General features: G+C 39.0%; 1 protein-coding gene across 4 annotated transcripts in view; it reads right to left on the bottom strand.

The window, feature by feature from the left end:
- The window catches only part of TPK1 (thiamin pyrophosphokinase 1), a 301,560-nt gene that overhangs the window by 108,233 nt on the left and 178,591 nt on the right, over positions 1–14,736 (bottom strand). For all 4 annotated transcript variants that reach the window (XM_038130027.1, XM_038130028.1, XM_038130030.1 and 1 more), the window contains one exon: positions 14,461–14,556. In XM_038130027.1, coding sequence (XP_037985955.1) covers positions 14,461–14,556 — 96 coding nt within the window. The remainder of the gene's footprint in view (positions 1–14,460; positions 14,557–14,736) is intronic.

The following is a 14,736-nucleotide window of genomic DNA, read 5'->3' as shown; positions in this document are numbered from 1 at the left end:
CACACTATAGAGAAGAAAGGCCATTCATTTTTGCACTATGATTTCCTGCGTACCACAGGCCACAGAATTAATCCTGTTACTGCTAATGAGCCCAGCAGGCAACATTTGACTAACACGCTGTACTTCAACTGAAATGTCCATGCTTCACTTAAATGTCCCATCACCAGTCCCCTTACACAATTTGTTTTCACACTGTGCCATTCATTTCCTGAAAAAAAGGACATAAAATCATAAATAACTACAGAGAACAGCTTATATCATTGCAGGCACATTCTCTTGGGCTATCTATAGCCTGAATTAAATGCACAGTGTTTTTAAAGGCTATCAAGCTTTAACTTAGAAGTAGTTGAAGATCTAAGGATAGGATCCAGTCATCTTTAAAAGATACATCCATATGTTAGCATATCTTGAGAAAGTTTTAGAAGTCACTATCAAAGAGCAGGGCAGTTAAAAGGGGAAGGAAAGCAGAGAGTAAAACTTTGTGCTAGCAATTCAGGGACGCATTTTTTTGTTCTCCTGCAAACTTGTAATTTAGAGGGTGCAGTAACCAAGAGGAACTGAGGCTCTCACCACATCAGAATGAAGTTGCTCAGGTTCCTCCTTCTACTCTCACTATGAAATGAGACTATGAAATGGACAACCTGCTGTAAACTCTTTGCAGGCTTGCTAAATTAAACAATGTGAAAGCTGGCCCAGCTGACATTCCTCTTTCTGGTATCAATGGGTTAAATACAAAAAATGATTTTCACTTTATGACTGAGGAACATGCATTTAAGGACACAGGAAGCTGGGAACTGCCTGGAATGGGTGAAAAGAGAGCAGTGTCTAGCTTTGCAATGTCAGCATCACCATGACTTTTAAGAGTGAAGTCCAACGCTCAAACTGACAGCAAATGATGCATACTCTTTTCAAAACTATGCTCATTATCTCTGATAAGAAATCCTCTCCCCAGGGAGAGGACAGACAACTCAAACTACTTTCTTCCCCATGAGTTCACTTTTAGCCAGACAACTTGCAAACAAAAATGCTTCAGTCTCAGGGAGGTGGGTAGATGAAAGGAAACAAATTTACTAACAACTACCAGCAACACTGAACAAACTGCAAAGATCTCCCCTAAAACAAAATGAGCAATCAAGACCTTGATGACTTAGTCATGACTTTAGTCACGACTAAAACTCCCCCTCCTCTGAGATCATGGAGACCACCCATTGCTAATATCCAACAGTTTAGATATCTGATTGGAACATAGTGGGTTTTTAGCATCTTCTCACTTCCCTGAAATCCTTTCATCTCCACAGCCTTTCTTAATTTTCTAGAACTCATAAGATGATTCCTTTAATTTAATTTTTAAAGCAACATGACACAGACAACAAAATTATTGTAGCAATATGCATAGCATGTTAGAAGTTTATTATATGGTGATATATATATATACACACACATATATATAAGTATCTTGTGTTGAAAAACAAACAATTAATTAGTAGTGTGAATGTTACATTTATTATTGTTTTATTGCTTTGTCACTTCATCAATTTTGGCCAGTTTACAAGAAAAGCATTTTATTCTTCATAAGGCTATTTGTCAGCTCAGGATGTGGTTTAAATTATTTTCTGGTCTTTTCATCAGCTTCAGTACCAAAGACTTTAAAACACACCAAGCACTTCCCTTGACAACAAATGGGCCAGAGTAGATTTTAACTCATTTGCCCATAGCTGTGCCAGAGCTCTAGTACTGGCCAGATAAGTAATTTTTTATATCATCCCCAAAATTGCAATGTAAATTTCATGGACTACTAAAATCCCACAATCCAATGTTAAATATGTAGCAAGATATTGTCCACTTGAGTGGACAATATACTAGCTCCCTAGCTCAGTGTTTTACATAAAAGGTATGACATTCATTTCGATAGAAATGAGATGCTGAACCACACAGCAGCATCTGAGCTTTGCTCAGGTAGAATCCTCTTTACTTTAGCCAGAATTTTCTTGTTGCTTCAGCTATGTGACTCTTTCTGGGAACAAAAGCTCTCAGACAAAGGCTACCATCCTGTCTGTGTACCTGAGATGATAACCTTCAATCAGCTTCATCCTCACCTCACTGACTCCACTAATCTATATATTATATTGTTCCAGCTCCCTCACAAAGCATTTCTTGCTTTTTTCCATCATTTTCTTACCGTTTCACCCAAGTGCTTTCTCTATTGGCAATGCTTTTTTTTTTTTTTTTCAAATAAGAGGTTAATTCTCTCTGGTAATGACAATAAGTATGCAAACAGATTGCATTTGTCTGCTTAAAGCAAGAAACATGTATGATGGTAAGATGGAAATGAGAAAGATAATCTTAAAATCCAGAACCAGACTTGAGTTGCTGGAAATATTTTAAGGTTGGTTTTACTATTGATTTGTGTTTACAACTCTGGTTGAGTAACTATTTCATTTCAAAGAAATGAAGCCTCGGCTTTGCCCTCTTTTGCAGGTAAATGGAATGTCTGAGAGCCTGTATAACATAAACCAGCATTAGTTTTGTGGAAAATGAATTTCATAACCATTGACTTAATTCTTTATTACTTGAAGAAACCTAATCAACAAAATCCTTGTGAACTGCTGGATTCCAAGCAATCTGAATTTGACTTCCTGCTTTTGTGCTGAATATTTGTGTATGACTTTGGTCAAACAATGCCCACTGTGCCTGAGGTAGAGAGGGGACAGCAACAACTCCTGCTCTGCTACTGCTGGTCAACTGGAGCAAAGCTCTACAATTCTTTCTGCATGCGAGATCAGGGTCAGTGGAATTCATTGTCGCCTAAGATTTTCTGGGTGAAGGTTTGTCTGTACTCCTGACTGTTACCATGCTGTGCTGCACAGGTAAAAGCACTACAGCTCTTCAAGCAATCTGTTTACTGATGCTTTGGAGAAAAATGTGTGCTGGTTTTGATCCAGACACACTTATTTTGTGAATGAACAAGGATTCCAGTACTATCAATCATTTGTCTTCTGAAAAATCATAAAATCATATCATCTTTTAAAACAGCATGAAAAAACATTCACAAGCTAACCTTTCTCTTCCCATAAGTGAACCACTGTAATCCACAGTGTGCACAGTGGTATCACCACCATGGAAATGTGAAATCAAAAACTAAACTGTCATAACCTGAAGAAAGGAAGTCCTGGATTTGTATTAGGAGCAATGCAAAAGGCCCTCGAAAGATTATACTAAAATGGTCTAGCAAATATCTTCAATGATCTAATAGCTACTTAATTCCAGGGCCAAAAGCTGTGTTTGGCACATGCTGTGGTTTTAGTCATTCTGAACCCTGCTTCCAGGAGTTAAAATAAGAAAATAACTACAAACTCTCATCAATGAACAATTCAAGGAAGGAAAAAAAAAATCTTCTTCAAGAGAATCTGTTCATTGTGAGCTTTGCATCCCACATTTCTCTTAACTCTGGCTCTCAGTCTTTACCATAGTAGCCTTCCTCCCCGTCCCTCCAATACAATTCCATGTTGCCACAAGATCAGTAGGACAACACAAGCACAACCCACTGCTTCTGAGCCAGCAGGGCCCCTACCCCCTGTGCTGATGCCTTATCCTGTGTGGATCCCACACCCCTCAACAAGAGCCAGCCCACAGCCCATGCTGGAGGTTAACCCACTCCTGCAGCATCAGCAGGTGGGAAGGACACAGCACAGGGAAGAGGCTCTTTGTTGCAAAGAGTCTCTCTTCAAAGCCTCTATTCTTCCCTCAGTGGATACAGATCATGATCCACACCAGGGAGCCTTGCCCTGGGCAGTGGCTCCTGCTGCAGCCTGCTTGGCAGAGTCTTGTACAGGAAGGTCCCTGGCTACTCAGGACCTGATGGATCAGACACTAGAAGTTTTGCCTGCTGGCCACAAATATGATTTTCATCCTGTATCAGTGAGAGTGTGTGCACTTTTGCACATCTCCATGAGCCCTGACAACTTCCCTTTGATTTCCTCTACAGTTCTGTGGTGGGTTAATCTCAGCTGGCTGCCAGGCATTCACCCAGCCTCTCTCCTCAACAGGACAGGGGGAGAAAATGAGATGAGAAAGCTCATGGGTCAGGACAAGGACAGGGAAATTGTTAATTATCAATTACCACCACAGGGAAAAAAGACTTGACTTGGGGAAAATTAATATAATTTATTGCCAATTAAAAATCAAATTAGAGAGAAAAAAAAAGACAAAGCTAAACCCACCTTTCTATCACCCATCTTTTTTACAGGCCCAGCTTCACACCTTCATTCATTACTCCTCTATCTCACCATTCCACTGAGTGCACAGGGAAAGAGGGGATTGCGTTGTGATCAGTTCATACCAGCTCCTCTCTGCTGTTCCTTTCTTATCATGTTCTGCTACAGTTTGGGGTTGTCTCCACAGAATCCAGCCCTTCAGGAACAAACTCTTCCACCGTGGCTCCCCTACATCCTGTGGCTCCTACAGGAGCCTGTTCCTGTGTGGGCTTGTTTTCACAGCCTGCAGCTTCCCTCAGGGCACATCCACCCCGCAGTATGGCACAGGGCCCTCCACTGCCTGCAGTATGGACATTTGCTCCACCATGGTGCTCCATGGGTGGATACCTGCTCCAGCATGGGCTCCTCTGCACAGGCTGCAGTTCCCTCGGGAGAGATCCACCTGCTTTGCCCAGGGTTCTCCAGGGAAATCTGAGGCTGAAGCCCCTCCTTCTGCTCTCCCCTTGGTGCTGACATGGCCATTTTGTCCCCCTTTTCCCCTCACGCCTCCCTGCCTGGGCTGAGGGGCTCAGCTGTGCCTCTGCTCATGAACACCCGTGCACTCCACCAGCACCCGGGCACACAAACCTGACAGCTTATTACTGTGCCTGTTTCTCTTGAAGGTTGAGATGAAGAGACGTGTACTTCCTTTTTCACCACAGCTTCATGTGGTGAGCTCCTGTTCAGATGCTGGTCCAGGACACATGGAAAGCCCATAAAGGAAGCTAAACAAACCCATGATATTGTGAGGCAAGGGGTAGAATTTCTGTAGCCAAAGGAGTCCATATGAAACACTGCCAGCTGCCCACAGACATGTCCCCATGAACAGGGAATGCCAACTTCAACACTATTGAGAGTTGAGACCTTGTCCTGTGGCTTCCTAGACCAGGTGTGTCTTTTCTTTAAAACTAACTTTCTGCCTGTTTTGTTTTCAATTTTGTCATATTAAGTTTAGGTGTCAAATTTTAATGAGAGAATCATAGATTTTTAAGGAGAAACTTAAAGAACTTAAATTTCCATTTTATATATGTATATATATACACACACACACACGTACACACAGGCATACTTATTTTTTGTTTGTTTCATCTGAGTTAAAAGTAACAACTCAGGCACTTTCCCACTGTAACATTTAGCAGTGAAGTCTGTATAAAAGATGTCACAAGTAAGGCAGAGCTTTGGAGGACCTTCACTCTCCCACAGCAGCATCACAGAGGACATAACAGCCTGAGGCACTTGTGTCTAGCTAGGGCAAGGTGTTAGCTCTGCTATTTAAAATGTTTAAACTCAGGTTCACACAGGTCTGAAGATCTCTCAATAGGTCCCAGCAGAACAGTAATATTTTCAGCTGGTCTGAACATTAATCTTCATGATTAACAAGGGGATAATAACCTGTCCTATTATGCTCTAGAGACAAATAGAAGACCTGAAACTAAAGATGGAAAATTTTTTCCTGTGTCTCTCAGGCCCCATTCTGTGAGTGGTTCCTCTTTTGAGTGATTTCACTGAATACCTGGGCAGTACACAAGGACTTTTTTTTTCCTCCTAAGGGAGTGCAGACTTGCAGAGAGAAGTCTTGAATTTATACATTTGTTTCAAAGAAGCCAGACATATTTTTATACTGAAGGAAGTACATTATGATCTGGATGTCAATTTTCCTCATCAGCGTTGTTTCAGTATTTATAGCAGGTAAGTCAAACATAGCCTGTGTAATTACAGAATGTATTTTACTTTTCTACACTGTCCTTTAGACCATATAAATTTAGCCACACACTTAAAAAGAAATGGAGCATGATTTCTTTAACTGGAGGCGCTTGTGAAGCTGTAAACATTTTATGTTCACATTTAATTTGCAGAAAATATTGAGCTTTAATTGTTCAGTAGTTAGTTGTTCAGTTGTTTAAAAGGGAAACTTGATGAGTTCTTTAGTCAAGTTGAAGAGACCATCCCCTGTCAGTGGCAAAGTAAAAGGCAGGTGATTTCATAAGAAATAGCACGAGCATCAGAACTAGCAAAGTCTGGTTGCCAGGGCAGCTCTGCTATGAAGACCCTTCAGACTTTTGTTGAGCTCGTGCTGCTGCCTTATTTTACTGTGGGAATATTGTAGGAGCCTTTCATATGTTACCAGGCTGCCTCATTTTCTCAATATTTGTTAAGAGTTAAATTACTCTACACCCCTCTGCCCCTTCTTGGGCAGCATTGATATCAGCAAAGAGGTGGCAGAGTTAAATGCCAGGAAAAGCCAAAGGATTGCAGAAAACAGTGAGGCCTCAGGACCACAGGCGAAAACATTTCTGTGTAGCACTGGCCACACACTTTTACTTTCCAATGGTCTTAATACCTTCCTCTCCCCTCTGCCCCAATATTCCTTTCTAGATAAGGAAAAGAAAAGAAGAGGAAGAGCCACCACTGCTTCAAAAGCTTTTACCAGTAATACAATTTCACTGTTTCTCTTGGCTGTTCAAAGGCCATTCAATATTACAAAAAGAGGAAATATGTCATGGCAAAAAACCCCTAAATAATCCAAAACCAGTAAGGAAGAATGCTTATATACATTACTTAGGTTAAATAAGTTTATTTGAATAGCCATTTATTTGAATATTGGATTAAAAAAAGAAGCCACATTAAAAGTTAATTTGTTGACTGATTCACCCTCTGCTTTAAGGACCAGATCACTGCAGGTCATGAAGTCATCAAAGTGTGATCTCTAAAGCCAGTGCTTCTTACACTCAGAAAAGTAGAAAACTGCTACAAGTTTTTATGAAGCTATCTCTGCAACAGCCAAAAAACCTGTCATTCTTGACAGGCATCTTAATTTAGTAAGAAGAAACCAATTTGAGTTGTAAAAAATGCTCCATTGTAATTTGCAGTTAAAATTTATCATACTAGCTCAAATTTTTTAATATGCTTAACAATAAACTTACATTCCATTAACTAAACAGAATCTAATAAAAACAGTTGTAATTTATGGGAGATTTCATAACACCACAGTATTCATGTGTCAAAGAAAAAAAAACAAAAAAACAAACACAAGTTATTTATGAAAATCTCAGGCCACAAGCTGAGGTCTCAGTCCTCGAATTGCAAAAAGAATTCCTTGTGTCAAAAGATATGGCTGTTCAAGATCTCCCCCTACAATATCCATGATCATGATAGTGCCAATGCAAGTATGACAGGGTAATGACATCTCCTTGAAGCCCAACCACTTTCCCAGCATGGGGGCAGTTACATCAGCAATAGCTGCTCTCAGGGAAGCTGTGCTCCTGCAAAGCAGAAGGGGCTGAAAGGGGGAGGAGAATTACATCTCCTATGACAAAGTTATAAACAGAGCAAAATTGGTGGTTGCAAAGGGAACAGTACATTGCCTGTAGTAACCACACGCTTTCTGCTTTAAAGACATTTAGCCTTTAACTAAGTTGAGAGAGCAGTTGCTGGCTTCCTCATTAGCTTCTGCAGTCTGGTTAATGAGCATATCCTTGATCTCTTGAATCCCTTGAACTGCCTAAATAAACAGTATTTTTCCCCTTGTTCTTCCTCTCCCCAAAGCTTGATATGGGATTTAACTTTTTTAAGCAAACAAACTGAAATCAATGTGTTCTCCAGAACCCCTGCCCTGTTTGTGTCTTAAAAAAATTATCATCATAGGTCCAATACAAGCCCCAGCAGAACATAGAAGAATTATGTAAGAAAATTTCTTGGTATGTGATGCACTGTGCTCTTGCAGACACCCATACTGCATAAAATTATTTGAAGGCAAAGATGCTCAGTGTGTCTTGATGCTCACAGCTATAGTGGAAGACACCTTACATGATATCAGGGTTTCTCTTTGGGAACTGGCAGGTTCTGATATCCTGTATTATAAGAAATGGATTTTGCCATACCTTTACAATGGGAAGCATTAAAATAATTCAGCAGTGGGAAAGATGGATTAGATACTGCATTCCTTGAAGGTAGACTTGGACCTTAAGAGTTAAAATAGTCTTCAAGGATATGTCTGATGCCCTAAAGGAGGGATTTAGTCCTGTTGAAAAGTATTATGTAATTCTAACGTTTTAGAAGTGGAATTAACAGGAAACACTTCAGATTCATTTGTTTCTTTTGGACAGGAAAGGTTTATGAAGAAGATTACTATTAATAACTCATAAAAAAAATCTTTTGATGCAGCACTTGACAGAATAAGAACTTTTTCATTACACATATTTAACTTCCCCTAAAATATATCTCATTTGCATTTTTATTCTCCTGTGAAGCATTAAGAAGAAAAACTCACTAGTGCCACCAGAACAGAACAGGTTTATTCTCAGCCCTTCCTTCTATATAGGATTTGGTGATAAATCCACAAGCTTCAGTGTCCTTATGGTCCTTCAGGTCCAGTGGCGAGGCACTGGAAAGTGGTTCCAGGGAAAAGTTATGGATGCTCCATCCTTGGAAGTGTTCCAGGCCAGGCTGGATGGGACCCGGAGCAGTCTGGTCTAGCTGAAGGTGCCCCTGCCTGCAGCTGTGGGTTGGAACTAAATAATCCTTAAGGTCCCTTCTAACCCAAACCATCCTGTGATTCTGTGATTGTTACAAAAGCTTCACATTTCATGTCAGCTATGGGATTTTCTAGTCTGCCTCTCCCCTTTATTTTCGTATTTTTATAACTTCCCTGTTCTCAAGTCCTGGTAACAGACTGCCCTCATTCCTAGGCTTAGCTTTAAGAGCCATTCCCACTACTATTCTGGATACCCACAAGACTTCAGAAATGAAAACAAGTAGTGTTCCATCTTGAAATTACCAACTACCACCACGAGCAGCAAAATTATGATTTAGTCAGGAAATGAAACTGATCTATTTGCTACTAAAAAAAGCCACATCATCAGGAATAACCTCAACTGGTAGCCAAAAACAAAACTAAACCAAATAGAGCCAAGTATTTGCAATAATTATACCCTTTCTCTGTGGGACTTGTCTTTATGTAAAAAATTACTCTCTTTTAAAGTATCTTCTGATTTTTGTTTTAGAGTACTTTGGGTTTTCCTTCAGGGCCTTTTTTTCTCATATAAAGACAAACCAGAGAGGACTTAGTAAGCTGTTTGAACACTGCACAGATGAAGGTGATATATGAACATCACTGTCTTCTCTTTGGCACTTTATAAACACAGGACTTCACTAACTTGTTTAGCCTTGCTCAACATAAAAGAAAATGGACTGATTTGACACTTTTTTTAAAAGTAGAAAGAGAAGAAGGCTTGCATTCACTTAAAAGAATTACTACCCTAGACTGCTGACTGATTGAACCTCTGAAGCATAATTTCAAAATGGAAATGTTAGTAGAGTATCCCTTTATTGCCAAGGGTTTTTAGGAAGAGTTGGTTAAGGTATTTTCCCTTTTTCATACTGACACTGGTGCTTTTATCAATTTAAACACACTAACATTAAACCACTAAAAGGCATGTGGGTTTCAATAAAACTCATTTTTTATATCTTCAGCCCATATAACCAAATGAGCTGCTTTAACTTTTTTTTAAGCAGAAAAGATAATAAAGCTAAATGAAAAGTCCCAGAGCTTAGTTTTAAGACTAAATGGTATTTTAGATGAAACAGTTAAGGAAAGTACAGTTTGTAACTCTGAGATAAGGATAATGGCTTAAATCTATCTTCTTTATATTATGAGTATTCTTCTTGGAGCTGCAAAATTGATAAACATACTTTCAGTTCTCATTGGCATGAGCTGCTACAAGCTGAGACCAGAGATGCTGTTATTGAAAGAGCATTTGATGAATATTGGGAATTGGAGGATCTTTCCCAACTATACCACTAGCATGCTGGTAGGCTGTGGACAAATTGCTTTTGTACTTCTGCTTTCCAATCTGCAAATCAAAGATAATAGCATACACGTCTAATGCAAGATCTGTTGATCCCTAAATAAGAGATACTGTAAGCTTGCCTATTATTTTGCCTGTTCAGTTGGTTTCTTGAAATAGCTTATGTTAAGATGAGAGAAAATTAACAACAGAAAGTAGTACTAGACAGACATAAGTTTATTTGAAGGTCTTGTAATGAAGAAAGGAAAGTACTCACATAACTACAGAATGAATAAAATAGTGATTAAAGCAGTAAAGCAAAATGTGCACACCTAATAGACCATAAACAATGTGAAAGACACACACAGCAGCAATAAAGACAGAGTTATTAAGACATTTAAAAAGCACCAATTAGGGCCAGGAAGGAACACTACCAGAAAATATGAGCATTTATATAAATACTTGCACGTGCATGTGTGTGCATGCATACTCACAGTCATGCAAAAAGAGAAAGAAATATATCTAAAAGCCTTTAGGTTGGAAAGAAACTTCAGGAGTCAGATTCTCTTGGTGGTACTTCATTGCTTCACCATCCAATAGAATGCAATTCACAAATGAATTAGGGCTGTGGAGAGGGAAGATTAAGACTGATTCTAGTTTGCACGTATAAAGGGTACTGCTTTTTCTAAAATTTACTGCAGTATGTAATTATAAATACATATAATTAGGTGACTTAGATCTTAAAAAATGACCACAATGCTGCTTTCTGCATGACTTGGCTATGCAACCAAAATATGCAATGTAAATCAGAAATTAATTACCCTGAGGACTCAGAAACTATTCTAAGAGTGTTTATTTGAGAATTAAGAAAAAGGCAGTCATGAATTTGGCTAATTTTTCCAGAAGACAGAATTCCCGCTCTTTATATTGAGCAAGGAGTTCAAAAACTAACGAGGTACTTTTTCTCCCTGATTTGTATCTCAGCTGACCATCAACTCTAGCTGCATATTTCCTTGTGATAAAGAAATTTCTAAGGCTCTTATCAAAGTAACTGCCAGTAAAAATTTAAGCTAACTTTTTTTGCATCCTTCTTTACAAGTAGGGGCACTGAATGTCTACCTCTTCTGCATTCTCACTCAGCTGACCTCCAAGAAAGCTGTTTGACACGGTTGTCTTTCAATATGCTATTCCTCTATTCAAAAGTTATTTCTTCAAAAGCTATTTGGATGAACAGCAAGAAAGAAAAGGAGGAGGATAAAGGCACAGAGACATGGAAAATAAATTACACAAACCTAATCCCTTTGGAACAAAATATCACCTGCATATGTTCAAGTGAGCTCAAAAACCTCCATGACTTAGAACTTCCATAGAAGTGACTGATAAATCAGAGCAGAAATTTTAATCTATTCAGTATAGCAAGCAAATGCTAACTTATTCTCTGACCAATGGAGGGATGCCTGTTTTAAATACCTCAGCTACTCACACTTGAATTTCATCCAGACAAACTACCTCACAGGATTGTGGATCCATGGTATACATTGAATGCTAATTAACTTCCCAGCTTAACATATTGCTACCCAGAAATAGCAGCAAACACAGCATGACTGTGGCATCAATTTTTTAAAGATACTAAAGAGATACCTTCTTTGTTTCCTAACTTCAACTATAAATCATGGGAAAACAAATTTGTAGCGTGTCTTTGTCTTATTCCTCTTTGACAAGTGCTTTAAATAGAGTGGGGAAAAAACCAAAACTGGAGACAAACATATTTTTTCTGGCACCAGGAAGACATATTCCACCTAGTTAATACTCTCTGCTAAAGGAAAAGCTTTTATGACATTTTACAGAAGTCCACTTTGTGACATGCAAGTTTGTCCTTGAGGTCAAAAAACATAAATGCAGATGAAGAACCCCTTCTTTATCTACTTCTAATTTTCAGACCCTGGACTTCCTTTTCTTCTCAGCAGTGTGTACCTCTCAGGTCACCACAGAATTCAACGTCAGCTTTCTTTGTTGAAAATACTTGCATTCTCCTCAAAGACTTCAGGTCTACGGCTGGAACACTCTGTTGTCATACTTGACATTCTTTACAGCAGAATGTTACCCATAAAGAAACCTAAATTAAGTGCAAATTTAGGTATTTAAAGAGGCTAGAGTTTCAGAAGAGCCAAGAGGTTGCATGCATAAACTGAGGCCAGTGCATTTTCCAAGTGCTCAGAATCTCTGTGTCATTTGGGGACCAGACATCAAGTTACTCTCTGCATCATTAGGACATTCTGAAGAACCATCAAACTGCCAATCAGTGTTTCTGAACAAAGGGCAAATTAGAAACTGAACTAATAATTTATAGAGTTCTGATACAGTTTAGTCTTACATTTGTTCAAGTTTCACATTTTATCTCCCCAAGTGGAGTCAATGACTTCTTCAAATTCCTTAGTCAGAGAATGCAGAAGACCAGAAGTAGAAATGCATTACGCTTTATCTATAGTGCATGACTAAGATAGCATCTTACGATGTTTTACGGAACAGGCACAGAAAAAAAGAAGTAGCTAGCATTTAATGAACATGGTGCTTAGTTTTAGAAAATTTATCTGTGTTAGTTCTTTCACCTCTGAAAAACTCAGATTGTCTTTAAAACACATCTCTTACATGTAACAGCATACAATTGTAACTGAACCAAAATCTTAGGTTTAGTGCATTGGCATGAACACTGAACAATTACTGCAATTACACTCAGGCTTGTGCTTTACAAAATATCCTCACAGATCACAATGTGGTATCCTTTAGTCAACTAAACACAGCTTTACTGTGAGAGTGATCACAGAACTCAAACTTTTACAAAGAGACTACTTATTGCTTGAACACACCTGCTGTAGCTGTCACATTCCCATTGCTCTTATTTTAACCACACATTGATTATTCATCATAAAATCTCTTGTAATAGCTTAAAAAAGTTAGCTCTCTAGCAATAGCTGGGATTGGATAATGAACTGAATCCAAGAAGCGTTTACGTTCTTCTTCATTGAAAGGGAATTTCTATTAAGAGGAAAGCACCTTGCCAAATTCAAACCAAATCCTAGGCATAGGTGGCTCAGCTGTTCCAATGGCACTCATTACCATTCCTGTCCCAGACGCAAAGACATGCCTCTGAGCTCTTGTGATGATAAATTATAGGGGGGAAGAAAATAAACTGTTTTATAAAGAGTTTCCTGGCTCCCAGCCAGACAGTAAGACAAGTGCATAGTGAAACCATCCCATTTCTGTCTATACTGATGGGGAAAAAAAACTCTGATGAACAACAGCATTGTATTGAGATGCAATTGCAGATAGGCATTGTGTGACAGCACTCCAAAGTGTCCCGTGGACATTTATTGTCTTTAGAAGAACAAGAAGTTTTAAAGAAGCTTAAGCAAAAACTGGTGAATTTTTTATCAGCCTGGAGTGAGGACGGAAGAAGGAGAGAAAGGTATTGGCATTTCAATCCCTTGCTGTTTTGTTGTAGAATGGTGATCTCAGAAAATCAGGCAACTTTCTTATCCTGCTACAATGAAAATGGGAAAAGAGGTTTACATGTCTCTTTCCATGTTGTGCTATTGTTTTAATTTTCTTACATGCCTCTTGTTCCCACTGTGGGTGAAGGATGAAGCAGCTGCTACCTCGCTTCACTCATACATGAAGAGCAGAAGAGAGAGGTCAGCTCTTATGAATGACTGTTCCATGGGGAGGAAAGGGCAGCAATCCCAAGTGCTCATCTGCCGCCAACTCATCACATTTGAAATTTCCAAGGAATTTCACCTGTGCATCTCAGAGACAAAACAAGGGGGCCTATGAAATTAAACTGTGGAAAAGAAGAGGGAATGTTGCCTCCCTTGTCCTTCCCATGAAAAGAGACAGACAACTCCATATGGCTTTTTTTAAGTTTAGTGCACTGGTTGCTCTGCAAAGTCTGCCTTTGATTCCAAGGGAACATTTTGCAGAAGGAGGTATTGCTTACCATTTGTAATGTTGGTAGGACAAGATTTTCCCTCTCCATTTCACCTTTGAAAGGTGAGAGAAAGGGGAATGGGCCTGAACATCAAGGCTTAGTGTGCCAAGACTTGAAAATATATTTACATGCCAAAGTGGAACTCTTGCTTTAAACACCAGCCACAACAGTCTTCTGCACTTTGGGTAGTTCATTAATAGAAATCAATACAAGCTGCCTTTTAAGAAAGCTAACACTTGTTCATTGACACACTTTGTAATTCCTTTTAGCAGAAGCATCAATGCTTACAAATGTGCAGTAAATTATGGCAAAATTGGAGAATGTCAAGGCTACTGAAAATAGTTTCATTTCAGTGCAAACTTGAAAGATTAACCTAAATACAATGAGAAAAAGAGTAATTACTAAGAAAAACAGGAAAAAAAAGTGTTGTCTTTACCTGGAGGCCCTTCTTCTCTATCTTTTTCTGGAGTATTTGAAGGCACTTGGTGAAATCTGTGAGGTCCTGATCCATGGTCTCAATTAACTCACATCCCTAGTGAAGAAGCAATAAAAGAGAGACAGAGAAAAAAAAAGAAGTCAGTAAGTTTTCAATTTTGAGAACTAATACCATCTTTGGTGAAATTAACTGCAGACAACCACTCAGAGTCTCTGCATGGAGATACAGGATGAAGTAAAACACCCTTACAGAGCCCAATAACTGTAGGTCCCAGTT

The sequence above is a fragment of the Motacilla alba genome, chromosome 2, assembly GCF_015832195.1.
Source record: "Motacilla alba alba isolate MOTALB_02 chromosome 2, Motacilla_alba_V1.0_pri, whole genome shotgun sequence".
Lineage (NCBI taxonomy): Eukaryota > Metazoa > Chordata > Aves > Passeriformes > Motacillidae > Motacilla > Motacilla alba.
Note: the sequence above shows the minus strand (reverse complement) of the source record. Positions and strands in the feature narration are given on the sequence as shown.